The sequence below is a fragment of the Drosophila busckii genome, chromosome 3L (assembly GCF_011750605.1).
Source record: "Drosophila busckii strain San Diego stock center, stock number 13000-0081.31 chromosome 3L, ASM1175060v1, whole genome shotgun sequence".
Taxonomy (NCBI): Eukaryota; Metazoa; Arthropoda; class Insecta; order Diptera; family Drosophilidae; genus Drosophila; species Drosophila busckii.
In genome coordinates, this window is record NC_046606.1 from 4,056,968 (window position 1) to 4,083,968 (window position 27,001).

At 40.6% G+C, this 27,001-nt stretch overlaps 1 protein-coding gene and 2 long non-coding RNA genes across 3 annotated transcripts in view; 1 reads left to right on the forward strand and 2 right to left on the reverse strand.

Moving 5' to 3' along the window:
• The window catches only part of LOC117134765, a 28,584-nt gene extending 11,028 nt beyond the window's left edge, over positions 1 to 17,556 (reverse strand). The window contains exons 1-2 of the long non-coding RNA XR_004458835.1: positions 17,433 to 17,556; positions 16,451 to 16,668 (exon numbers count right to left, since the gene is read on the reverse strand). This is a non-coding gene — a long non-coding RNA (uncharacterized LOC117134765). The remainder of the gene's footprint in view (positions 1 to 16,450; positions 16,669 to 17,432) is intronic.
• A 185-nt stretch (positions 17,557 to 17,741) lies between these two features.
• Positions 17,742 to 27,001, reverse strand: part of LOC117134766 — a 38,083-nt gene continuing 28,823 nt past the window's right edge. Inside the window, exon 4 of the long non-coding RNA XR_004458836.1 lies at positions 17,742 to 18,009. This is a non-coding gene — a long non-coding RNA (uncharacterized LOC117134766). The remainder of the gene's footprint in view (positions 18,010 to 27,001) is intronic.
• LOC108599231 (ubiquitin-conjugating enzyme E2-16 kDa) lies at positions 17,938 to 18,978 on the forward strand. Its single transcript, XM_017986029.2, has 2 exons — positions 17,938 to 18,024; positions 18,080 to 18,978. Exons 1-2 carry the CDS (start codon positions 18,015 to 18,017, stop codon positions 18,913 to 18,915), a joined length of 846 nt encoding a protein of 281 aa, XP_017841518.1. The 5' UTR covers positions 17,938 to 18,014; the 3' UTR covers positions 18,916 to 18,978.

Genomic DNA, 27,001 nt, shown 5'->3' on the forward strand with positions numbered 1-27,001 from the left:
AAAAGGCGCTGCAATTTCCATTCAATGCCTCATTCAATTCAATTGAATGCAATTGTAAGCGTAATTGAAAAACGAAATTGAATGCCAATTGAATTGTTGTTGTTGTTGTGGCTTGTGGCATGCGGCGTTGTTGATGCGCCATTAGCTTGCTTCATATGTGGGCGTGGCAAGCGCCTTGCGCTAATTAGCTGGCCCCCCAACTAAGCGGCCCAAATGCAAATTTATGCGCGAGATCTTGAAATATATTTTGTTGTAGATTTTTTTTTTGTAGCTTAGTGTCCTTTTGTTTAATTAGTGCGCTAAAAAATTAAGCGATTTTTTATATGAAATATTTTAAGCGGCTTAAGCGGCGATTTATCAAAAGCAATTAAAGCGCATAATTTTGTTATTTTTTCGTGGAATGCCAGCTGATGACAAATAGTAGCCAAAAAGGCAAACAGCGCAGCGCAAAATGTATCTTTTTGTTGTTGTTGTTGTTGAAGCATGTATGTATCTTTAAGATACAAATCAGGCTAAGCTAAGCTAAGTCAGGCAGCTAAAGTGGGCCAAGCTAAGCTGCTGCAACGCCATCTGGCGGCGGCTATCAGCCGCTGATCAAAAGCCGCTTTCGTGAAATCAGTGGCAGATATATATATATATATAGTCAACAGCTTAGTGCTGCAAGTGTAGCTCTAAGTGTAGTTTAAAGTCTTCGCAGTTACTAATTACCCTATGGGGAGCTGCTGTCTTATCGCGCCGCAGGAGCTGCTGCCTTGGCTGGCAAATCGTGAGCACACACACACACACAGAGACAGAAACACAGACTCTGCACACTTGGCTGCGGTGTTGGGCACACAGTGCGTCGTCAATATTTGTCAAACTGTCATTCGGTTTGACATTTACGTTTGATCAACACTCGTAGTCGGTCTCGATCTCTGCTTGCCACTAGCAACTTGCAACTGGTCAGTGGCACAGCAGCAGTCGCTTTGCCGTCGCTGACATTCGCCAGATAAAAGCTAAAGCGAAAACTAGCGCAACTTCGATATTTCATTGCCTCAACAGCAACAGCAACAGCAAAAAAAGACAAGAAGTAAGGCAATTTACAGGCGACACATTAACGAGCCAGCCAAAGCGTGAGTGTCACTTACTCTTGTTGTTGTTGTTGTAAACGCTTTTGTTATATAGTCTGCTCTACATAGACTTAGCCCAAACTAAGCGGCAAGTAATTTGTTATTGATTGATAATTAAAAGCGTAGTTAAAGTGAAAGCGTAGCTCATTGCGTATACTTAACATTTAATAATTGCAATAAAGTAGCCACACACGCATAATTAACATATTTGTCAAGCCTTAACTGCAAGCCTTGCCCCCAGCACAGACAAACAAACAGTTGACTACCGAGTTAGCGAGTTTGCAATTAGCTTGCAGTAAATGATTTATAGTGGACTCTGTGGCAAAGTTCAAAGCAACATAAATCATAAATTTGGTTTGTTGATTACGCGCAACGAGATTCTAAAAGATGCGCGCACACACAGTGAAATTGCAATTAATTGAAATTGAAAGGCCAAAGAGAGAGAGAGACAGAGAGTTTGCATTGATTGATTGAGGTTGCCAAAACTTGACCTTCATTTCAGTTGCTGCACACGAAAAATGCGGGCAAATAAACTTCCGCTGCGCGTCTTGGCCAGCAGCACACTTGGCACACTTTTACTGCATTGACCAGCAGAGATCTCCTCCTGCGCTTGAGTCATGTTGTTTCTTCTTTTTTGTTTGTTGGCCAAGTTCAGGCGCAGCTGGAGCCACAAGAATTTGTTAGCGAGCATGTTTTAGTCGCAGCCTGTGGCAGCCTCTTTTTATTTTTTATTTTTTGTGAATGAAGAGTTTCTCTTCTCTCTGCGCTGCGTGGCGTGTGGATTTTTATGTTCCATCAATGAAATAGCATTTAATTAACATAATTTTTATTGATTGTAGAAACAACAGAAACTACAACAACTCAGCAAGTTCTTTCAACTTGTGAGCTCATTTGCATAATGCGCACATTCAAAAATCTTTGGCATAGATTGGAAGCCTCCGATCACGACTACTTCGCTTTACTCCCCCCAGCAAAAGAAAAGGGCCAACAAACAAGAGCTAAAGTCGCGTGGGCTTTAATCGCCTTGTCCAACTTACATATGCATGTCGCCCCAAGTGTGTGTCAGCGAAATTATGATTGAAATTTAGATAGTGTAGCAACACAGGTGTAGAGATATAGCATATGGCATATATATGTGTATATCGAAGATCTTGCATAAAAACGTTTGTCTATGTGTGTGAGCTGACATCACTGCATTATTCATGGCCTGCATGCTTTAAAAATCAATATTACGCATAGAAAGAAATAGATACAGCAATAGACAGCGGCAGTGGAGAGGGGGGAGCGTTAAAATTGGTGCCAAGTGTTTAACAGGCGCGAGCGACTTAATCACTGAACTTGATCTGCATGGGAAACTAATCAATTTACTAGAGAGTGTTTAGACAGTGGCGTAGTTAAGTTAACGCAAACTAGTTTTGCATTAAAGGCTCAACACTTTTATTAAATATTAAACTATAAAATATATTAACACCTCATACCCCTTTTAACAAAAAATTAACAACACAACTGGTTGACACTTTTACTAAGTTAACGTAAATGCTAATTAGCTGTAAATATGCATAAATTTTTTAATATTTATGTGAAACTATAACTAAGGCATATTTTAGCATTTAACTTATTAAAAAGAAATCTACAAATTTATTAAAAAACAAAAGAAATTATAGCTTACAGCTTATCTTGCCATACAAAAGAATAATTAAGCATTTGTTTGCTAATCTTGGGATACATAAATCCCATTTGAACAAAAAACTCACAGCGCCACTGTTCGACACTTTTACTAAGCTAACGTAAATGCTAAATAGATAAATGCATAAATTTGAGCGCATAAAATATTTAAACATTTCATATTTGTGTAGAGAGCAAACGCTTTAATTTAATATAATAAAAAAAATCAATTTAATAAAATCGTTTGCTGCAGCTGTAAAGCAATTGCCATAAATTTGATATTTAATACGTGTTCATTAGACAGAAATTAGCAGTTGTTAATGCAAGTAAACGCTAGTCTATGTATTAAATATTCATATCAATAGGCGACACGTCATAAACTAGGATTAATCATGATGCAATTCCAATTGCAGCGACTGCGACTGCGACAGCAGCTTGAGCTCAAGTTGAACTTGTGTGTATTTGTTGTTGTTGTTGTTGCAATTTGTTGATTTATTGTGTGTGTAAAGTGTCAAGCAGGGCGACAACAGCCAACCGCTGTGAGTGTGACTGTCACTGTGACTGTGACTGCGACTGCGACTGCGACTTTGACATGTCACACAATTGCAAAATAGAATTTCGCTTAAGCGACAGCGTTTAGAATTATGACAGCCGCGATAGTCGCGATAACTTGGCTCGCTGTGTTGGCGTCTTCTGTGTCAAAAGTTTTGCCTTTGGCTACGACATGTCTGCGATTTCCCACGATTTGCCATAAAAAATAAACAGCAACAAATCTACGCTTGCCAAATCTGTATAAACTTCAAGCCAAATGACTCATGGCAGCAAGACAATAACTTGTAAGAAATGTACAAGATCTTTGTAGACCATAAAGCTCAACAAACTGCCACAATAACAACACCAGCAGCAGCAGCAGCAGCAGCAACAACAACAATTGTTTGCCATAGCTTAGAGTAGATGCTAAAAACCACAGAAATCAATAAAAGCGCAGCACAGCGCACAAATAATAAAAGAAATAAACAAAATAAGGAGCAGCAGCAGCAGCACATTGCGCAGGCGTCGCACAGCTTGGCAGAGGGCACAAGGGGCATGGGGCGGGGGCGTGGCAGCAGCAATTGAGCAATTGAATTCGCACGCTTGCGCGCCTTTTTTACTGCTGCTGCTGTTGTTGCTGTTGCAGCAGCGGATGTCGCAGACACATCTCGGAAGTTTTCTACTTGTTGTTGTTGTTGCTGTTGTCTTTGTGAAAAGGCAAACATAAAGAGTGCCAGCAAAGATATTACAAAAATCAATTACCAACACCTCAAAATGTTGTTGCTGCCGTAAATGTTGCCCCTACAGACAGACAGACAGCAGCAGCAGCCAGCAGCAACATTTAACAGCAACTAGCAATGAAAGTAAAATCGCAACAAAACGTTTAGCGTATGCTCTATATAACAAAAAGGATACAAAGCAAATAGAAATAATTAAACTGTACTATTAACATTTTCTCTATTAAGTTAGTTAAGCTTAGACTTAGTATCTTTTAGTTTGTATGCCTTGCCTTAGTCGCTGTACTCTCAAATTGTTAGAGCATCTAAAATAAAGCAAACGTGCGTGGTCGCTGGTAATAGACACAATCATAAAAATGAAATATATCTGAGAATCTTTCATGACGTTGCCGCTTGGCGAGGCAGCAGCAACATGTTGCGCAACCTTTAGCAGCGTCAGCCTCAGCGTCAGCGTTGTGGTCGTCTTCGCAGCCCAAGCTGATGCGGCAGCAGCTGTGGCAGGAGGAGTGGTTGCCAGCTGTGGTTGCTGCCGTCGCTGCTCTGTTGCTGTTGCTGGTGCAGAGCTTAGACACTGGAGGCTGCCCGCCAGCGCTCTTGCTGCTCGATGTCGATAGCCAAAAATGGTAAATGTGGTAAATGGGATAAAAGGCAGAGCCACGCGTGGGCTGTCAACTAGCAAAGCCAGCAAAGCGGGCAGCTCGCAGCTCACGTGCAACTGCATTGGCAATTGCATAAGGCGCGCACTTGGGGGTGCTTCTGGGACTGCCTGACTCGTTGGCTTGAAAATATTTAAATTATTTCATCGCATAACCAAAATGGCCAACAGGCATGCAGAGCTATAAAGCTGTTCATAATTCATGGCAGGCAAGCAGCAAAGCCGGCAAATAAAATGTTCGAGTAGTTTGTCTGGCAGCCTAAGCAGCCGCCAGTTGGTGGCGCGCGATTTGCGTTTAACAATTATTATTGGTGATTAACACGGCATGTACAAAGCCATCAGCTAGCTGCCGCTTGAGAGGCACAGAGTGAGCGAGAGCGAGACACATGTGTGTGCACCTTCGACACCTGCAGGCAAGTGCTTGCCACGTTTTGGCTTTTAATTAAAATATTAAACGAAAATGTGCAACTGCACAAAGTGTAACTGGACCAAACTGCAGCTTGCGGCGGGCGAGCGGGCGGAGCGAGCTGCGTGAGCTTTACAACGTGAGCTTTGCGCACGCCCGACTTGGGGTCAACATATCGAGAACAGTGGGGCAATTAGTGCAACATTGATACACCAGCCAAGATTGAAACAGAATCGTGTTCGACAACGACGCGCTTAAGAACAATAGACACAAAAGGTTAACTTAGCCAACATAACTTGTTAATATTTAATATTTTTGTTTTGCGCTATAGCAAATATGCAGGTTAACAACACAATTTCAACAAACACGCAAAACATAAAAATTTATGCATATTTAACAATAAAACGCTAACAATTGACATCCAACCTCTCGGAACAGTGACTCAAAGCAGTTAATGCCAGCTTACAGCTGAGCCAAGTGGCAAATAAAAATGCAGCGGGTTAACTGGGGGGGGGATGCTGCTGCTGCTCGAGAGCATAAAAAGCCAATAAATATCCAAATGTCGACATTTAAGACGCACACTTTAATTAAAGCACACAAAGCGATGCAGCAGCAGCAGCCACAACAGTGAGCTACAACTAAACATGGACATAACAACGGATCGTGCATGGAACATGACTTCAACATTGGACGCGCCAGCACATCGCGGGTAAAAGATATATAAACAAGCTGTCGCTGTAACTCACTCACTCACACAGATAGACACGAGGCGCTTGCTTGTTAGAAAAAAAAATACATTGGAAACGAGAGCAAATAGTTCAATACAGCAGCTGAAATACTCTAGGAAAATGAAGAAAGTTAAAAGGAAACATTTAAAGCAAAAGAGTTGAAGCAAATGAATAAAATTTTGTGATGGGACTGAGTAATGCTTTTAATACATAAATAATTAAATTTTATCTTTTATATTTGCAAAATGTTGTAAAACTTTTCAATAACTATGGACAGTCTACAGTAGAATTATCATAAATATAGAGAGTCATAGCCAAATGGCAAATTTGCTAATTAATCATTACAAATGTTAACAAGAAATCTTTACAGAAATCTCAAGCAATTCAAAACTAAACCAAGTGTAACACAAATGACTCTGCAAATCGCAGCAACTCTTGTTGTTAGTGTATAACTCAAAAGCGCAGTCAGTCGCCGCCTTGGATATTAAGCCAACGTTGCTTCAACTTAGCGTTTAAATTTATAGCTTGGCTTGATCGATGGCCGCAGTTATCATTCAACAATTATAAGGCCTGAGCTACGTGAAACGCTCGCACACGAATTATTATTGACAAATTAACGAGCTTGCTATGCACTTCATCTACAGAGAGACGAGACTCTGACTTTGGCGACTTCAATTGTTTGTACAATTTGTGTCACTGAAATTATGTCAAGCACTTGAAACGGTAGCTTACAATAAGCATATATTGAAATTAATTTTATATATATGCATATCTGTATATTTTGTGCGCTCGTGCTGTAACCAAAAGCAACAACAAAAGCCAGTTGGAGAATTTATATAATGAAATTAAAGCGGTAAGCTGATTTCCAAAGAGCGACAAACAAAACACAGAAATCCATGAATAATCTTTATAAAAATCAGTACAGCAGCAGCAGCAGCTACAAACAACAAATAAAGAAATAAACAACAACAAATAAAAAGTAAAATGAAAATATAAATAAAAAAGATTAAAAGGCAACGTCATAAAGCGTGTTGGAATTTTGATTCACACTGCACTGTCAGCACAGATGCTGTTTTTAATTGAAACACAATCATAAATGCATAAAATTTTAAAAACTTTGTTTTTAATATAGAAAAAGCTCTCACGCTTGAAATGCAAACATAGAGGCGCTTGTTTGTTTTTCGAACGAAAATTTCACTGCATTTATTAGTTTTGCGTTTTGTTCATTAGGCCGCAACAAGTTGGTCAACAAGTTTGCCCGCCAAACGACAACAAGTGTCACATTGAGCGCCCTCGAGCGCCCGAGAGCTTGAGCGGTAGCTCGCACGGTAGGCAGACACAAATCTCAAGCCAAGTTACTAAGCAAGCGAACTAAAGTAAGTAAAGTGTGTAAATATTTATTTAATTATGCTCATATTTATGCAAGCCAAGCAGCAGCGCAGCTTGGAATGCAATCCAAGCAACGAGAAAGCTGTGGGAAGCTTAAACTGATCTATTGAAATATCTAACCGAAATCGATAAGTAATTGAAATCCACACAGCACAATGTGGCAAACGTTTTGCGCTAATGTGTTACAAATATTTCATCGAATAGCAACAATTGAGCAGCATCATTTGTTGCAGCATCTGTTGTGGTTTTGCGCACTTCAAGCCAACTCTATAAACGGCTGCGAAAGCGCCGTTAATGCTTTGTGCATTGTTGTGGTAAATGGATGCCCAGGCATAAGTTTTCATAGACAGGCCCCAGCTACTGCCACAGCGGCAACAACTTCATTTTGTTCAGCATAAATATGCCACTGTGTGTGTTTTTTTTGGGGCAAGCACATAGTGGGTAAATTTAGTGGCCGTATGTGCGCGTAATTATTCATATTTGTGGTTGACTTTTGTTGGCGGCTTAAAGCGCAAAAGATGCGTTGCCCACTAGGAAATTTGTTTGCAGCGCTCGCTCGCTCCATGTGCCACATCAAATTGTCAGCAATGGCAGCAGCAACAACAAGCACATTGTGGACTACAATATATCTTGCAACACGAGTCAACTGTCGGTTTTTATTGTCGTCTGCTAGCTCAAGAGCTGGCAGCCCGTTCGTAGCAAAAAAAAAAACATTTCTTTGTTTTCGCTTTGGCATTTTTGCATTGCAAATTGCCACACAAAAATCGCTGCAGCAGCAGCAGCAGCAGCAACAGCAGCCGGCTACAAAATGTTGCGGAAAACTCATAAAAAACACAGTGCGCAGCCTTAAGCTCGCTCCAAGCTCATTTGAAAGTCAAATAATTTTAGCCCAAAATACAAGTAAGCTGCAGTTTTCATTGCGCCAAAAGCTGCCAATGAGCATAACAAATACTCTAACTGCAAAAATAATTAATAATAAATTAAAACAAAATATATAAATAGCAAATAAATTATTATGCAGAAATTCAAGCAAGCAATAAGTAGTTATATATTATATTATATATTTCTATTGCTTTCCATTCTGTCATACTCCCCACACTCTCTCTCTCTGTCTCTTTCTCTGCCATTTGACAAAAATCACAAATCAACTGGCTAAAGCTAATACCCAAAAGAAAAGTGCATAGCAAGTTACAGAAATTGCCTGCTTTGCATTTGAGTTTCGATTATTTGCTTTGCATAGCTCTGCGAAAACTTTCGGCGCAAATTACTCGCAAGTTGAGAAAATTATGCTGGCTAAAATGCCTGGCGGGTGGGTAACTACACAACTACAACTGCAACAGCTCCAAAAATGGGCAGCGACAATTGTGTGGCAGTTAAATGCAAAAATGTTTTAATTAATTTACTGCAGCAACAACTCAATTTCAATTTCTTGCCGGGGCTTTTGGCATTTGTATGACTGTAGTACAGTGGAACAAAAGTGTCACGTAGCGAGTGAAACGAGGGGCGCTAATGATTTCTACGATTTCATAAGATCGCTGAGCGGGCGATAACAAGCGCGGCTGGCTTTTGGGTTAATTGGCAGTTCACATCCCAAAAGATATAAAAATTTTTACTGGCGCTTCTTGTACCAAAAAAAAATAAAAAAGTCAAAAAATAGACATAGATATATATAAAGGTAGCTTGAAAACGAGTTCATAATGAATGGCCAACATGGCAAGCGCACGTTTTTCTAGTACCAATGAACCAACAAACAACAACAACAACAAAAGGAACCTATTTTGATTGTTGTTTGACGCATGTCAATGGAATTGTTGTTGTTGTTGTTGCTGTTGTTGGCGCCACAAAAATGTCAAAAATTGTGCTACACAACGCTGTCGCCGTCACCGTCACCAAAAATACACACACATAGACACACACACACACACAAAGGCAGCTCAACGTCTAGCATAACGTACTGAGTCCAAATGAAGTTGTTGCTCTTGTGCGGCACGTGCGTTTACTTTTCGAGTTTTAGCTTCAGTTTTGGTCCGTGTATGTTTTAATGTTAATATTTTTATTTTTTGAAAACCACAAAATGAGCCAAGCACTGACATGTCTACGCAGTTGGGTGCCAGGCATTTAGAGACCGTTTAGTTATGTGCGCTTGGCAATCAAAAGCCAACAGCAGCAGCCAACAGCAACCGGAGCAGCAGCCGCAGCAGCAGCCCAACTATAGACATCGATAGAGCTATAACCACTAAGCATGTCTGTCACATTTACTAACTGATTTCTGTGCAAAAAAACACATATCATAAATTATAATGCGAACATGAGTTCAAAACCAGAACCAAGTGCAGCATATGACGCGTAGAAGTTTCAACTTAATTGTCTGACTCAAGTAGCAGCTTGAGCTAGAACTACCAGAGCAAGTGTTACTAAGTTAGTAAAGCAAACACTGGCTAAGACTTTAACAGCATATTTTAGAGTTAAAAGTTATAACTACTTATGAATTATGAAAATATTTGCATGCCAACTTTTAGTTTGTAAGTTAGTCAAAACTAAAATCGCTTAAGCTTTCTTTGACTTATGGCTACAATTTGTGGCACTTCCCAATGCTGCTGCTGCTGCTTTAACCTCCCAGCTTGTTCCATCCCATGCCTAATTAGCCGCAGCTTAGATCTAACATTCGCTTACAAACTTTATCTATATCTCTAGTTCAGTTGACAACTGTGTCAGGCACATATCTTTGATCTATCGATAGCATTGTTATATATGATTATCTTGTGCAATGGCAGCTGCTTCATTAGTCGTGCAATTAATGCTTTTGCCATATAAGGACAGCAAAGGGTTTTCCACTTCACGTTCAGCTCAACTTGCTGCAGCAACAAAAGAAACGAACTACGAGCCGAGAGCACCGCGGGCTAAAATTGAGTAATAACCAAGCTAACTGGCAACAACATAAGCTACAGCTACAGCAATAACAATAACAATAACAGCAGCAACAACAACAGCAACAAATAAGCGCAGCATAACCAATTGATTTATTTGATTTTCTAATTTATTTTTTATAAGCCGCATGCAACTAAACAATTTGCAGCGCCTGGCGAAACCAAAAACTGCGACGGCAACGGCGACCGAGACTAGACAAATAGTTGAGCGGAAAGTGAGCTCCACACTTCGTCATCGCTGGCAGTTGGATTAATATTGAAATATTGCAGCGTAACTTATGTGCATGTTAACCAAAGGAGACCAGCGCAGATGGACGGACGGACAGACGGACGGACGAACGTCGGACGTCGTACTGGCCAGCCAGGGCCACAGTCGCCACATGTGAGACGCCGTCAAGCGTCTGTAAGCTAAACTGTAAGCTGGCTCTTTGATTTATGGCCCAAGCGCTAATAAAGACAACAAGCTGCAAGCCAATTTTGCGCGCCAAGCAGACACACGAGAGAGCGCTTAACGCTTGGCGCTCTGAGCTGGGGACAGGATGTGCCGCTGGCGAATGACAATCAAATCGAAACTCAAGCTCAAGCACACACATGAGCATGAGCAGCCAAAGGCGGCGAGCGCAAAATGTTAAATGGAATTTTGTTTACATTGACGCTAACTGGGTGAACGCCAGCGATATGGCTTGATAGTAAAAATTATTTCATGGTTATATAATGTGGGTTAGTATAACATAGACTGGGTTATAAGTTGGTTTATGCGCCCATAACCATAGCTAAGGCAAGTTCGTTGCCTAAGTCTTTTGTACTTGAGTATGACAATTGTCTCTAAAATACGCTAATTACTTAGATAGCTTAACAATTCATATGTTATAGCCCATACCAATAGCAAGTTCGTTGCCTAAGTCTTTTGTTTTGATTAGCCTACTGCTGCTACTGTCTAAATTTCAGTTCGCTGCGCCACACTGACCCAGTTAAAGGACCGAACTGCATAACTTGTTTGGCAAGATGTTCTATGCGCCTTTTAGTTGGCCACACTGCAGTTGCTTTAGCACTTGCTCAGCTTAGCTGCGCGCCTCCATCCACCACATTGTTGCATCATCATCATCATCATCGTGATCGTAGTGTGGGCAAGTGGAGTTTGCAGGAGTTGCAGGCGTTGCACCGACCATTGTACAACAAGCAAACGCGCGCCTGCCAGCAAATGATGCCATGTTATATATACCATACTATATATACATATATATATGTACGATCGCGTCCATCCCACAGTCCATTTGTTCGTGCAGCTCAGATTACTGCGGGCCGATAAAAAAATGACTTGCCAACTTGCACATGCGGCCAAGAGCAGCAACTAACAGAGCCAGAGTCCCAACTAACTTGCAGCTTAGTCTGCAGCAGCAACTCGTTGGCCCCATGGCAAATATTTAGATAGATTTGACTTTTCATGTTAATGGCGCGCTTTCAGCTGTTCATAATTAATCGGGCATCCACATTTAACAAGTGAGGCATTTTTATTTGCCAGCCAACTGCTGCGATTACCAAATACCAAAAGACATTTTATGGCTAATTAAATTGCTTGACTTGATTAATAATGCGATAAACCAGCGACGAATGCAATGACAAAACGCACTAAGCAATTGTTGAAATAGTTACGCGTTTAAATTAAATAAATATGCATTTAATTTTGTTGCGTCGCACCCACCCACACTATAATATATAAATAATTAATGTTAGGCCTGCTTCCGCAACAAGATTTTCAACAGTTTGTACAAAGTTTATGAGCTGTCATTAAATAATAGTGAGCAATAAAAGCATTAAAAATATTATTAAATGCAAATGAAAATGCAAAACGTTCGCTCACACTACAAGACAACATGGCCAACATAAAAACCAAAAACTACATATGTATGTACATATATAATTTAAAATTTATGAAAAATTTATTGTATTGGCCGCGCGGCTCTAGGCACGGCTTAGAGTACGCCTTGGACAGCAGGCAGGCTGGCTGGCACTTGTTGTGCGAGGCGTTTGGGCAAATGGCAAACATGCAAAAAAAAAAAAAAAAAGAAACAGCGCGGCAAACATGCAACATACAGTTGCACACCCAAAAGCGGCAATTGCAATGTGAAAATTGCATTTTAATAAATTCAGTGCGCTGAACTCGCTTTATCTCTGACTTTAGACTTTAGCGCTATGTGTGCTATAAATGATTTTAATGCGTGAGTGTATCAATAAATTTGCCACACACTCAACTCAACTCAACTGGACTCGTGCTCCATTTTGTTGCATGCGTCGCTGATAAGCGCCCCCGAAACACTTAAGGCAATTAAAAGCGCGTTCTGTGCACTTGAACTGCAGGCCAACAGATTTATCATGAATACATATAGCAACGCGTATATCTGTAGCATATCGTGTATGCCTATATGCATATTTTAATGGCTGCCTTGTTGCTTGTCACTGCACTTGCACCCACTCGAGGCCAGGCTGTCAAGATTACAAACTCAAACACACACACAGACTATAGTAAACTATATAATAATTTCTCACGTTTGCAGCATTAGCCGCTTATCTTATAAATTATATTTATTTTTGTTGTTGTTTATGCAACACAAAATTATGACAAAATATTAATAAACATTTCACAGCATTACAACTGTTTGTGCCAAGCCGCTGTATCTGCAGCTATCTATCGATTTGACCTGCTCTAGAAATCTAGCAACTAGCAACTTGTAGTACGAGTGTTCGAGTTGCTGTTTGCATGTACGCGATTTAATTAAAAATATTTTTGTTTGCGTGCATATTTCATAAATAATTATTATCGCTTTACATTGCGCTTAAATTTGGATTTAATATAATTTATGTGCTTGCATTTGAAGCTTGACATGCGCCAAATTAATGAGAATCATGGTCAGCTTGAAGACCTAAGCATAACTATAACTAAGATGGGGTCACAGCAAATAATTTGCTGTTGCTGGCAGTTTTTGGGCAGCAGCGACTGCGGCAGCAACTAATTATGTATAGCGCTGTATCGTGTATCAAAAGCGGCAATAACGACAAACAAGAGCGTTGAGCGCAATTGCAAACGTGGCTATCAACATGAGCCCCAAATGCAATTTGCAGCCAGCATACGCTATATACATTGCTATGTCTGTGTATATAGCTCACAAGCTGCAGCAGACTAACTGTTCAAACTGAACATGATAAATTCATAATTGTCCATTCAACGAACACGAACTATAATTCATGTTAGAATAATCGAATTGGACGCCATTCAGCTAGGCAATTGAGGACGGCGACCAAAGCCCAACAACAGCAACAACAAATGGCCAACATAGGTCAGGCGTAACGAGTCATTCATGTTGCAAATGCTGTTGTTGCTGTTGCTGTTGCAGTTGCAGTTGCAATTGCCGCGCTATGAAGGTGACTCGCAGCAACTGGTATACATATTTGTATCTTTTTGTAGCTGCAGCTTGAGCTGTGTTGCTTATTTCGTGGCACCCGCATAAGTCACACTGTGTGTGTGTTTGTGTGTGTGTGCCACAAAAGTGTGGCAGTGTGGCAATGTGGCCAAATCCTCGCTCAACGGTCTGCAGATTCTAAATGCAAAATCGCTGCCTGCAATTACAACAAATGCAACAGTTCAGCTTTCAGTTTCAAAGCGCGCTGCAGTGAGTGGAGCGGGAGGGGAAGTGCAGGGAAGCTGCATATGGCGCCACTCGATTTGCGTCACGTTTAAGAGTCTGGAGCTGCTGCTGCTGGCGATTAATACGCAAAACACTTTGGCATCTTAAATATTGTGGCGTGCGCGGCATTTGCTGCTGTTTAGCGATAGCTTATGGCTAACTAAAAGAGAGTGAGGAGCGGCTGGGGGGGTGCTGCAGACAGGTGCATTGGTGCGCATAGATTAATGTAAGTATTGGCAATCAACATTTATATTTAAAAGCGCCGACGCTGCTGCTGCTGTTTGGCCTTTGCAGCTTTGCTGTGGGAATAACAAACTTGGCGTACTTAAGGGAAAAACTTTGACTCGCATCGAAATATTTGAAAGCAGTTTTCACACACACCCAGACAATTAACGCTCTTATCTAGTCCACCCCCAGAGTTGCACACTTTCGCACGCCTTTCTAAATAACTCATTATATGGCCCCCAAAGTTTCGGTGTCTGTTTTTATGATGAGATACAATTTGCTGGCAAGCGACTTTCATAACACTCATTAGGCCAAAATTGCGTATATTTATGATACTCGAAGAAAATTTATAGATTATCCATCAAAATGCCATAAAGACCGTAAAACAGAAACAACAACGAGGCACACAAGATTGTCTATAAAAATTGCAATTAAAGCGAACTGCAAGCATATCTAAACAAGTCGCAGGCGAAGTCAGTCTCAAAGCCAAAGCCAGACGAACCGACGTCTGTGACAATTTTTATTTGGCATTTTTCAATTTGAAACTAGCTGTGGCGGCAGCTCGTTAAACTGGGGGCCTTATTAAAGGCGCACGTCGTTTATGGCACATGAAAATCATTTAATCGATGGCCATATTTGGTGACGGCTTACCGCATTGACTTTTCGAGCCATTCGAGCTTATATGACAGCCAAAAGCTTAAGCCAAATCTAAAGCCAAAGTGTTTGTCTGCAACGCCCACAACTGCGTCTGAGCGGCTGAGCTGCTGTCTGTGTCTGTGGCTGTGTCTAGGCTTTAATGACAGTCGTCGGTTTGTTTGTTTGTTTGTCGATTTGGCGTTGACAGTAGCATCAAATTATGAGCCACAATTGTCGGTTTTATTAAATGCCAGCAGCGTGCTCTTAAGCTGGCTAATTATCGAGCCTACAAGTCACGCTAATTGTCATCATAAATCTGCACAACAATTTCAATTTGTTGCCAATTGCTTCATAAATATGCAGCAGCCAAGAAAATTGAGACGGCAAGGCACAAAAACACAGTAAGCTTATTTAATTAGCTTGGAGCTTGGAGGTGCTTGGAAAACACCGTTTAAAACATTTTTAATTAATTTGCTAAACTCGTTTATAACTTTTACAAATGGCCAAGCGCATAAATAAAATTTTTCTAAAATAATGCCAGCCCGACTTGCATGTTTGACTTGCATTATTCACAGAGAACAAGCAAATAAACACTGCATAAACAACGAAAAAAAAAAGTTTATCAATAATTTAGCTGCAACTCATAAAAATATATAAAATATTTATTGAATTTAAATAAAGCAAATATACAATGCACGATAGCGATTTTGAAATGCGTAAATAATAGCTGCACTTTTTAGCAATATATATATACGATATATATGCATATGGTGAGTGTTTCGTAAATTGTGCATTAGTCATGATGCGTGATAAATACGCTGAGGTTTATTTGCCTGGCGTGTGATATTTTTTTATATATTATTTCCACTGAACTGAAATATATGAATGTGTTCTTTTGTTGCTCAAGCAGTCAATGACCAGTTGCTCAATCGATCAATCGCTCAATCGCACACACAACAAAAACGAAACGAAACGTGCAACAGCCTCAGAGCCTCAGCCTCAGCTTCAGCCTCAGTGCTGCTTCAATGTCAAATTTCACTTTTCATACTACTGCTGGCGAAAAGTGAATTGGAAGTTAGGAGCGTAGAGCTCTTGCAACCTGTTGAAGCGTTTATTCTGTCTGTCTGTCTGTCTGTCTGTCTGTCTGTCTGTGTATTGGCCTGGCTTATGCAATTATTGGCAATCACTTTCCAGCTCGTTTAGAGCAGCGGGCGTCCAAGACTCTGGACCACTTGTTCGCTGGCCTGGGCTCGCTTTTGTCTGTATGGCAAGGGAAATTACATAAAAGTGAGCAACTAAATTTTGTTATTTTTGTTGAAATTTCTGCACGTTCGACACACAAAACGGCGCAAATATTCAGACGCCAAGCTCAAATCGCCACGAATTGATCGCAAATGAGGGTTAGAGTTCAGCAACAACCACAACAACAACAACAGCCGCAATACCGTGTGCTTATGGCCAGGCTTTAATGGCGTTGCCTGGCTGGCGTTATTGTTAGCAAATATTTGTGTTATAATGGCCTGAGCTTTAAAGCTGAGCAAGAGGCTAATGATATGAATGAACTCGTTAAAGCCCAGCGAGAGAACCAAGTGCGCTGATCAAGAGCTATGCACAGATTAGCGCATGTTGCAATATGTTAAATAAATTAAATAAAAATACGAATATCAAAACTTGCAAGCGAAACTGAGATTAAAAAGTGAAACTTGCATGGGAAAGGTCAGAATCTAAGCTAATTTATATAAGTGTGTTTACCACTTACCACACAACTGCACTAGTGCAGAGTTAGTTACAGCTACAGCTATAGCCGATGCCAATCTTCGATTCGCACGCATGCGTTAATTGTTGGAACAACGACAACATCCTGCGCGTGCCCCCAAAACACACATATATCAAATCTAATACACAGACTCGAGCGTCGAGGCTCCATATCGCGTATGTCTGATTGCATTGCCCATAAATCACTCGAAATCGGAACCGCTAGAAGGAGCAAGAGAGAGATAGATAGTTTTAGTTTTAGAGTAACTGTAGATTGCAATCATTTGGCACGCACGCGCCATAGCAACTAGGAATATTCGAGTGGGGGGGGGGGGGGGTGGGGGCAGTGGGTGGGGTGAGACAACTTCATTAGAGATTAGCAACAATGTGTTGTTGCCCAGTGTGCAATACGAAACTAAATGATTTACGCTTTGAGACAGGCTTACAAGTTTTTGCACTCATTTCAGCAATTTGACAATTAATCAACAACAACAAAAGCGCGCACAATCAAATGCCAAATCACAAAATAGCAACAAAAACTCGCCACTATTTTGAGGTCAAATTGCGCCTAGCTGCAGTTCAGAGCGTGCAGCTTTTGTCTGTGTGTGTGTGTTTGTTTGTTTGTGTGTATTAAGTGACATGTGACATATTGTCAACGCATTGCTTAATTTGCATAAATTCCAATACGAATATCAATTCTTGTTAGCAACAATGCATGCGAGCACAAATCGTGTTGACAAACATTGTTGCTGTTGCTGCTGCTATTCGGCGTGAGTGACAAAATTGTTGCTGGCTACAAAATTTTGCTAATTGGAAATACACACTCGACGCATTCGCTTACAAATGAACATTTGCATGCAATCAGTTTTGCATTGTTTTCTTCCTCTTTGTTACACACACACACACACACACATTAACACGCACTATATGTAATTGATATCAACAAGTAGAACAAGTTGGCAGCTCTGTTTCTGTTTCTTACTTACTGCGCATCAGCTGGCAGCTTACTGCTGCGCTCTCCCTCTCGCTCTCACTATGTTGCTGGGTACATGTTGCTGGCAACAAATTAGTGCTGGCACTGCCTTGTTGTTGTTGCTGAACACGTGCCGACTGAAAATAGTTTGAAATAAAAAGTGAAATAAATAAATTAGCATTTTAAGTGAATTCTCTCTTCATTTGAATTGGCTTTTGCAAACGACTTTGGTACGCGTGCCAATTAGCCGCCTGCAATTTGGCCAAATTGCAATTTGTTGTTAGCTGTTTTGCCCCGTCGACGTTTTCGGCGCTGCTGTTTTTTATGAAGTTGTTTTACACTGTCTGTGCAATTTATGGGCCGTTTTTTGTGGAGCACTTTAGAAGAGACACACACAGACAAAGAGCACAGCAAGCTCGTAAACCTTCGAGGCTGCTAATGGCTTAATTTTGGCGTGAAAGGATTTAAGAATACAAACGATAACAACATGCTAAATTATCAGCAGCTATCGATTAATCAGCTGCTGCTTACGCTTACATTTGTGGCATGTCATGCTCAAAACTTTAGAATTGCCAGTGAATAAAAGTGCACTGAAATGAAAAAAGGTAAAAATTTGTTTTAGAACTAATGAAAGTGAGATTTTAAACAAATCTTTAATAGCAAACGCAATGATTCCAATTAGACGCAGTGAACGTTTGATTAGACGCCAGGCGACTGCTGCAGCTCCGGAAGAAGCGCAGCAAGCGCCACAGCCGCAAGCTATAGCCACCCCAGAAGTGCAGCCACAAGCTATAGCCACCCCAGAAGTGCAGCCACAAGCTATAGCCACCCCAGCAGTGTTGCCACAGCCTCAAGCTGTAGCCAACCCACAAGTGATCCCATCAGTTTTATTGGCAAATGATTTGGCCACCTCACAAGTCGCTTATATGCCACAGCCACAGCTGAGCCCCAGCACCGAGGATGTCAACTTTCCCAACATAGCTGTGCAACGCTTGAAGAAGGAACTGAGGGACATCAAACGCGACAAATTGGAAGGCGTACACGTGCAACTGATTGGCAATGCTTTGTTCGATTGGCTGATTACGTTCCGTGGGCCCAGGGATACGCCCTATGAGAACGGCTGCTTCCAGCTGGAGATCACGTTCAACCACGGCTATCCATTCCATCCGCCCAAAGTCAAATTTCTCACTCACATCTTCCACTGCAATATCTACAATGGCAGAATTTGCGTGGATTTTCTCGGGCAGAAGTGGTCGCCAGTGATGCCGGTGGGCAAGCTGGTGCTCTCCATCTTGCTGCTGCTGATGGAGCCGAATCCGCAGAGTCCGCTCAATCTCTCGGCCGCCACGCTCTATAAGAGCAATCGAGCTGCACATGATGCAAAGGCACGCGAATGGACCAATCGCTTCGCCAAGGCCAGGACTATGGAGCAGCTGGTGGCTGCGCGTGAGGGGCCGCAGCTGCAGTTGGATATGTCGCAACATTATTTCACTTGATTTCTATTTCTATTTTGTTGTAAATTGCGCAACGATAGCGAATAAAGCTGCAAATCAATCAGATTTAATGCGCTCGTATTTCAATAAATATTATTTTTTATACTTGCAGCAGCAGTTTGTGCAATTTGCACCCGCGACGAAAGCCAGACAGACCCACTGCACCACTGAGCCACTGAGCGCACAGCCGGCGAGCCTCCCACCCACTGCAGCAGTGGAAAAAGACCAAGAGGCAGGCAGCCAGCGTCAGCTTGGGGGTTCAGTGGGTCAGCAGCGTCACGCGCGTTCCTAAACCAGTTGAGGTTGCAGTTGCAGTAACCATCCGATCGAGGTGATGTTGCATGCTGGCACACTGAGAGAAATCGCTGTCAGCAGCTGAATTTTACATATAATTTGTTTAACTTCTCTTTTGTTGCAGTGTCCCGAACGATTTCAGTTTCGTTTGCAATCGCTTGCGTATCTTTGGCAATCAATCATTAGACGCAATCATTGGCCACTTGAAATCGCTGCCGCTGTGTTGCAAATGCATATGCGAGAGCGTGGGGAGTGGGGAGCGCAGATTGAAAACTAATGTGACGCCCACTGGACAGGTCGAGCAGCAAGCAGCAGGCCTGCCTCGTTAGTGGGATTAGCAATTATCCCAAGGCAATTCAGAGTCAGACACAGACAAACAGTTAGTGAAGTTGAATTGTCAGTCATTTTGTCAGAGATTTAATTGCAGACACTGTGTGTTGCCAGCCGCTTAGGCTGGATGGCTTATGAGTCAGCGCAGGAAGCTGAAAATCCTTGACATAATGCCCCGCTTTGGCGCGCAGCACAACAATGGGCCATGCTGCAGCTTGTGGCATGCCACATGCATTGCTACCAGGTTAGGCGAACAATGACGTCTAATTAGTTAACGTTGCACACACGTGCACACATGCGCTGCTTGGTCAGCTTAAGCTTAAGCTACTGCAAAATGTAATTCAATCATGTTGCTGGCAACACAGCAGCAGCTTGCAACATGCAGCTTGCAACTGGGCCTGCTGCTGCTGCTGCTTGCACAATCGACAGCAGACGCACGTTGCTCACCTTTATAAGGTCAGCAGCCAATTTACAGGCAACAGACAGCTCTTGCCACAAGGATTTACTGCCGCACATTGTTTGGATTCGGCTCCAGCTCGTTGGGCAATTGGACACTCAGTTCAGTGTGCAAATTTTGTGTAAATATTCCCTGTCTCAGCTGCTTAAAAGTTACTCAAACAATGCACATCGATCGTGATAATGTTCAAATGCAAACAACTACATGGCAGGCAGTACTTTGAAATCGATTGAGCTCATGCATAAAATTAACTAACCAAGTTACAACTTTGCAAGTCGGACAAGCCAAGTGCCCAAGGATCAATTGGAATTTGCGCTTAAGTTGACATATAGAGATTTGATTGCAGTAACTGAGTTGATCAGCAATATCATAAATAAAAGCAGTAAAATAAAATAAAATTATACACATGCCCACAAATTAACTGTGTAGAGTGACTGAACTCAAAGTATGACAAGTTATAAAAATTGATAGTTGTTCAGTTAATAGCAATAAGTAAAAATAGTAGAGTAAATAACTGTAATTGTATTGTAATCCGTAATCTGATCAAGTAATAATAATAGTATGAAAGTCTAATAGAATGAATAAAGTATGGCAAGTTATAAGAATTGTTAAATCAAAGGCAAATATATTAATTCAATATAGTAGCATAAAAGCTTATTAAAATAAATAAAAGTGCAATGCTTGTGCATAACTAACTATAAACACAATAATAAAATTCTAATTACAAATATAAAATGTTCAAACACTTACATAGGGCTGCTGGGGAAAAAAATGGCAAAGATGACAGAGACAGAGATGAGCGACAGTGTGTGGAAATTTTATAACTAAGCGCTGACTGTTAACCATCGCTTACGCTCTCTTCTTTCACTCTCTCAACAGTGCGCGCTACAAACTAAAGAGATTTAATTGCATTTAAAAAGCAAGTGGAGCTAAAGACAGAAGTTATTAAGTGACTGAGCTCAAAGTTTGAGAAGTAGATCAGAAATATAATAAACAAAAGTAGTAAAAATCGAATAAAACGAACTGTGTGGAGTGACTGAACTCAAAGTATGACAAGTAATAAGAATTGATAGTTGTTAAGTTAATAAAATAAATAGCAGTAAACAAATTAAGCACAGACTTAAAACTAATTTTATTGTAAGAATTGAGCTTATATCTGATTAAGAAGTAAAAATAGTATGCAAGTATAATAGAATAAATAAATAAAAGTATGATAGTTATAAGAATTGTTGAATCAACGGCAATAAGTAAAAAAAAAATTAGCATAACAGCCTATTTAAATAAATGCTAAACACATGAATAAAAGTCTAATTATGAATATGAAATGTTAAAAGACTTACATGGGGATGCTGGGGAAAAAATCAGCAGAGCGAGCGGAGCAAGGGCGACCTGCAGCCGAAGGCGTCCGCCAGTGAACTAATTAGAAGCTGAGAAGCTTTAGGTCCCGACTAGGGCCGCGAATAGAGCGACCGAGATGAGCGACAGTCTGTGTGTGTGTGACGGAAATTTTATAACTAAGCGCTGACTCTTAGCGATCGCTTACGCTCTCTTCTCTCACTCGCTCAACAGTGCGCGCTACAAATGTTAACTAAATGCAATTACTACCATCTAATCTAACTATTTTTCTAACTGTGCCCGCGCTTTGCACTGTCATCAGCTCATTAAAATACTTTTTCAACTTTAGCATGATTAACAGCTTGTTAGCTTAGCAGCCAAATTGTCGCCAAGTGTCAACTGCTTTGAATGAACTTTCCAAATGTTTTTGCGCTCATTAGCCAAGAATTTGCAACCAAAGGCTGGAGCGAGCGAGTGAGTGAGTGAGTGGCCACATTTCGTTTTGCTTATTAGACTTGTTAAATTATGGCAGACACTTTGCTGCGCCAGCGAGGATTGGTTATATTTTTTGGTTTTGGAAGCGGGTTTTGCCTTAGCCTCAGCAGCAGTTGCAAGTCTGTGGGTCTCTCACAACACCCACACGCTGCAAGTTGCCGCCGCCGCCGCTGCTGCCTGCTTGCAGTAAATGAAAATGTTCATTAGGTTTGCAACGGTTTTCAGCGCAACATGTAATATGTTTGCCAAGCACACTAATCAATGGGGTAGCTACGACTATTGGAAAGGTTGGGCATATACAAAATATAATGCAGAAATAGCAGGAATAACTTTGTGTTTGTAATAAAATTATTAAGCAGCACAATTTGCTATCATCTTGTTTGTCTCTCTCAAGGCTTTGCTCAATTAATTTGTTAACTTCTTGATTTCTATAACAACAACATAGTTCAACTTGGCTGCAGCTCTTCATTTGAAAGAATTTCTTCAGCAATTGGTAAGCCTTGAATAGCAGAAAGTCTTGCAATTGCTTTGATAATGTTAGCAAATGTTTTAAGCACATTAAACCAAACAGTTGCTTATCAACTTGCTTGCTTAGTTACTTTTGCAATATCATTGCATTCATTTGATAATTATGTTTGTTTTCTTTAGCAAAATTATTCCAATTTCTTTGACTGCTCATCTCAATTGTAGAGCATACGCAGATCGACTTGCCGCTTTGGCGAGCATCTTGCGCCTGTTGTTGTTTCTCACCGCGAACGCAGTCAAAGACAATGATTATGTGTCAATATGCAAAAAGGCGATTTACACGCAAGTTAAAGCAACTAAATTGTATAATAAAAAACATTTTATTATTAAGCCAGCAGCCAGCCGGCGGCCAAACAAATTGAGTGCCATGAAGGCAATAAATGGCCTGGCAATAAGCAACAACAACAGCAACAGCAGCAGCAGCCGGGCCCCGGATTGCTGTTGAGAGACTCTAGCCGGTTCTAAATTTATATATATATAGAAGGAAAAAAAGAAACAACGCACCTTAAAGCCGAACTGCAGCAACGCACAATGCAACAGGAGGGCGCAAGTAATTGTAGGCGGGGCAAGCGGCTGCTCTTGCGGTCAATGAGTCACAAATTCAGTCAACACAACTGTGGGCAGAACAGAACAAGAACACAAACAGAAAATAAAGAAAAACAGCGCAACAATTGTCAAGTCTAGCGAGTCATTTTTATGGGTCAACGTGGCGTATAATTAATACACTTGGGCAACTTCCAGTTGCCATTAAAAACAACAAAACGCTTGAACTGCAGTTGCAATTGGAAGTTGCTGCCGCTGCCGCTGCTGCTGCTGCTGCTGCTGCTGATGATGTTGTTGGTAATTTGAAGATTTTTTGCTGGCAGATTTTTATTAATTATTAGTAACCTTGTCTGCGCTTTGGCTGACTTTGATCGATTTGACAGCATTGAAATTATGTTTAATTGAATAATAAATTAGTAATGAAGTTGGCTGAAGTTCAGCATAGAAGAATTTCTTGAGTTTGCTCCACTTAGCTTAGTTTGCATTTACAATTCGAGGTCAGAGACGCATTGCAACATCTTCAATCAAATAACAACAGCGAGACGCAGCAGCAGCGGCAACATTCGCTGTGTGCAACACCTACGTGCAACAAGAAGTCATAAATTCAAATCCCATTTGTCAGCATTAGAAAATTATGCAGTTGGCTTTAACAGCAACTACAAACTACAATAAATGCAGACAAACAAGAGCCAGCCACAGAGTTAGCGACAACGCTACGTTTTGGCAGTTTGTCTTCGTTGCAAGCCTACTGGACTCCCTGCCTGCCACCAGCGCTGCATAAGCATTTAAATTCATAAATTAAATTACACGACATGCACAATAATAACAACGATTTGAGGCCCACACGCAAACAGCAATAACAACAACAAAATACACACAGATTCATTAAAGATTTAAAAGAAGAAAAATGTTTTTTTTTTTTTTTGTTTGCTGTAATCTCATGAGCAAACAGCCACAATATGTTTATGCCAAATTTACAATTAGACAATATAAATAAATGTTGATGATGCATCAAGCACAACAACAACAACAACAGCAATAACAATAAATGTTGAACGCATGCGCGGGCGCCATCATCAACTGCCAACGGGGCATCAACCAGCGCCAGCAGCCATTGCCAAATTTGGTCAGCCACAGACCAAATGTGTGGCAAGCAACAAGCGGAAGCCAAGGCAATGGCAACACCAGCAATTGCAGAAGTGTCATAGCAGCAACAACAACAAGCGAATCAACTTTGCGTCGCTGTGTGCCATGGGAATTCACAATTGGCGAGTGGGTGACACTTGCTGTAGTTTATAAATAAGGTGTGCGTATGTGTGTGTGTGTGAGAGTCGACAAGCAACTAAAAGTTAAAAGTGTATAAAATTTATTTCTATGGCTATAACTTTAAATTTGTATTCATAATGTCGTTAGCCTAAACTATGCTTAGTTAGTCGCAGTGCCCATGGCGCCAGCAATGACATTTTAATAACAAGTCAAAGCAGCGTAACCCTTGAACAGCAAAAGTAACAAGCGGCGCAGTTAAAACTAGCAGTAAACCAACTTTGATATACACTTGATGCAAGTGCAGAAACAGAGCAAAGAGGTAGATAGCCATAGCCAAAGTAAATTGAAGCAAAACATAATAATAAAAATAAATAATAGCAAAAGTAGCAGCAAGTTGAAGTTTATTGTAGCTGTTCATTGAAATATTAAAATATATAAAAATATTAAAGAAATAAATATGAGCTGCACTCGACTCTTTAATTTATATATTGACCATATCCATGCATAGACATTAAATGAAATATAGACAAAATGGACTAAAGGCTCAACCAATCAAAAATTAGTTTGTTGCTTGAATTTTGAATATTTTCTGCTGCACATTTGCATACGCTCTTGTATATTGTATAAATGTTAAAGTGTATCTATAAAAAAAAATAGAAGCTAACGAAACCAAACCTAATTGGCGCACTAAAAATGCGCGCTGGCAAACCTAATGAACTGTAGTAAGCCAACAATGACGCCAACACCGAGCGACAGCAGCAGCAGCAAGAACAACTTGCAACTGAAATTGGCAACTGGCTATGTAAATCGATTTGTCGATTTGTCATACGAACTGCTGACTAACCCAAAGCTAAAGCTAAAACTAAACACAACACACAACGGAGCGACACTCAGCATCTTTCAAGATGAGTGTGAGTGTGAGTGTGAGAGCGGCAGAGCGAGCGGATTGAGCGGGTGTGTGGGGCTGACACGCTTGTTGTAGGTCGTCAAAGGTCCTGCCGTGAATTGTCATTGTCGTGAGTTGCATAATGCCGTCGACAAGCGACAGCCAACAGAGCGTATACACAATGTAAGTCGAAACAACCAAAAACAAAAACAACAGAGAAACAAAAACTTTAAAGTGTTGCTATTTGATATTTTTTTTTTTAGTTGTCTTTCGGGTCTGGGCCAATTCTTTAGCCGTTGAGCGTTCCTTGGCTTGTGTATTGGCCAATTTCAAAGCAATTTTCAAAGCATCAGTCGTAAATCAAATACAAAAGTTTGCCAACGACGGCGTCGCCAGCATTTCAACACCTTCGCAAAGACCTTGACTCAACTGGAGACTAGCTTTGGGTTGTTGTTGTTGTTGTTGTATAGAAATCGAAATCGAAATCAGTAGCAATGAAGTGAAGTCTGCTAATTTGGCTTATTTTGTATTTTAAAGTAATTTGTACTTTGCTTTTGTTTCTCGCTCTTAAAGTGCAAACTTTAATGGCCCTCAAAGCAGCAAAAAGAACAACAACAACAACAAATAGAATCTATTTAGCTGCTGCTGCTGCTGTTGTTGCTGCAATATAATTAAGTTTCGTGGCCAAGAGACCTTGGCTTGTGTGCGATTTTGATAAAATTGACCCGAAAATAAAGTTAGCGCAAGCTCAGAGCTAAGAGGGGGAACGACACTGAAATTTGCAGGCAGCTGCCATTAACGGTAGCTGATGTTGTCAGTCTCGGAGCTGTTTGTGGCTCGAAATTAAAATTCAAAACTCGTGACTTATTTAATTATAATGAGTTGGAGATTAGAAACGTTTTAACGGGAGCATTGCCAAAGTTGTCGGCAAATGGCAAAGCGTATACAACAAGATTTCATTCTAACGATACAACGAGAGAGAGAGAGAGAGTAAGAAACAAAGTAAACATGGAATTAGTTAAATTAAATACGCTACAAACATAACAAACTGTCATTTCACGCGTTTGATTTTTAGCGTACAGTACATAAGCCTTAAAAATTTATATTTTTTATTGTATTAACTATTTGAAATTTGTTGTTGCTTTGGCGTAGAATGGCTAACCATGGCTACTGTTCCAATGAGCAAATTATAAAGTCTGTGCTAAAGCGTTACAAGCATCAGTACGATGCATTTTTTACGCCCTTTATGATGTACCTGGAGGAGTACATTAGATGTGTGCAAGAGACCGAGCCCAAGGAGCAGTTCAACATGTTCGAAGTGGTCACTTTGGCTCAATTTACTTGGCAGCATTTTAAGAAATGCAAGCGACTGCGCTACAAGGAGCTCGCCGACTTGGCTAACACTCAATGGCTGTTGGCTTAATAGACAACTAGTTTGCTAAATTGTTCCAAAATAAAACTCATTTTAGTTGTGGACAAAAGCTAAGTGCTCTGATTTTTGTTTGAAAGCGTAAGCAGCAGCTGCTTGTGCAACATTTTCCGTTTTCCATGTGTCCATGTCGATTGTCCAAAGTGTCGGAGTTGTCTTGTGCCCTATTAAGAACATGGCATTTCAAATGATTTATATAATGCAACAGCATTGTTTCTAGCTGCAAGATCAACGACTTCAGATATACTTATATATATATAGTGTAGGCGAGACTCGAGCAAACAATTTGACATATTTGTTGTCACTTTTTTTTGGTGCGCCTGACATTTTACACACAACATAAATTATAAGAAATACAAAATAAATATCAGCAAACGTGTTGCAAATAAATCAACACTTGCATTGCACTTATTTTGCAATTAGCGCTTCAATTTAATTCAATTAAATTATATAAATACTTTTCATATTTTGCTCAGAAATGCCTTTAATAAAATGCTAATAGCTTAATCAATATACCATAAATAACAAA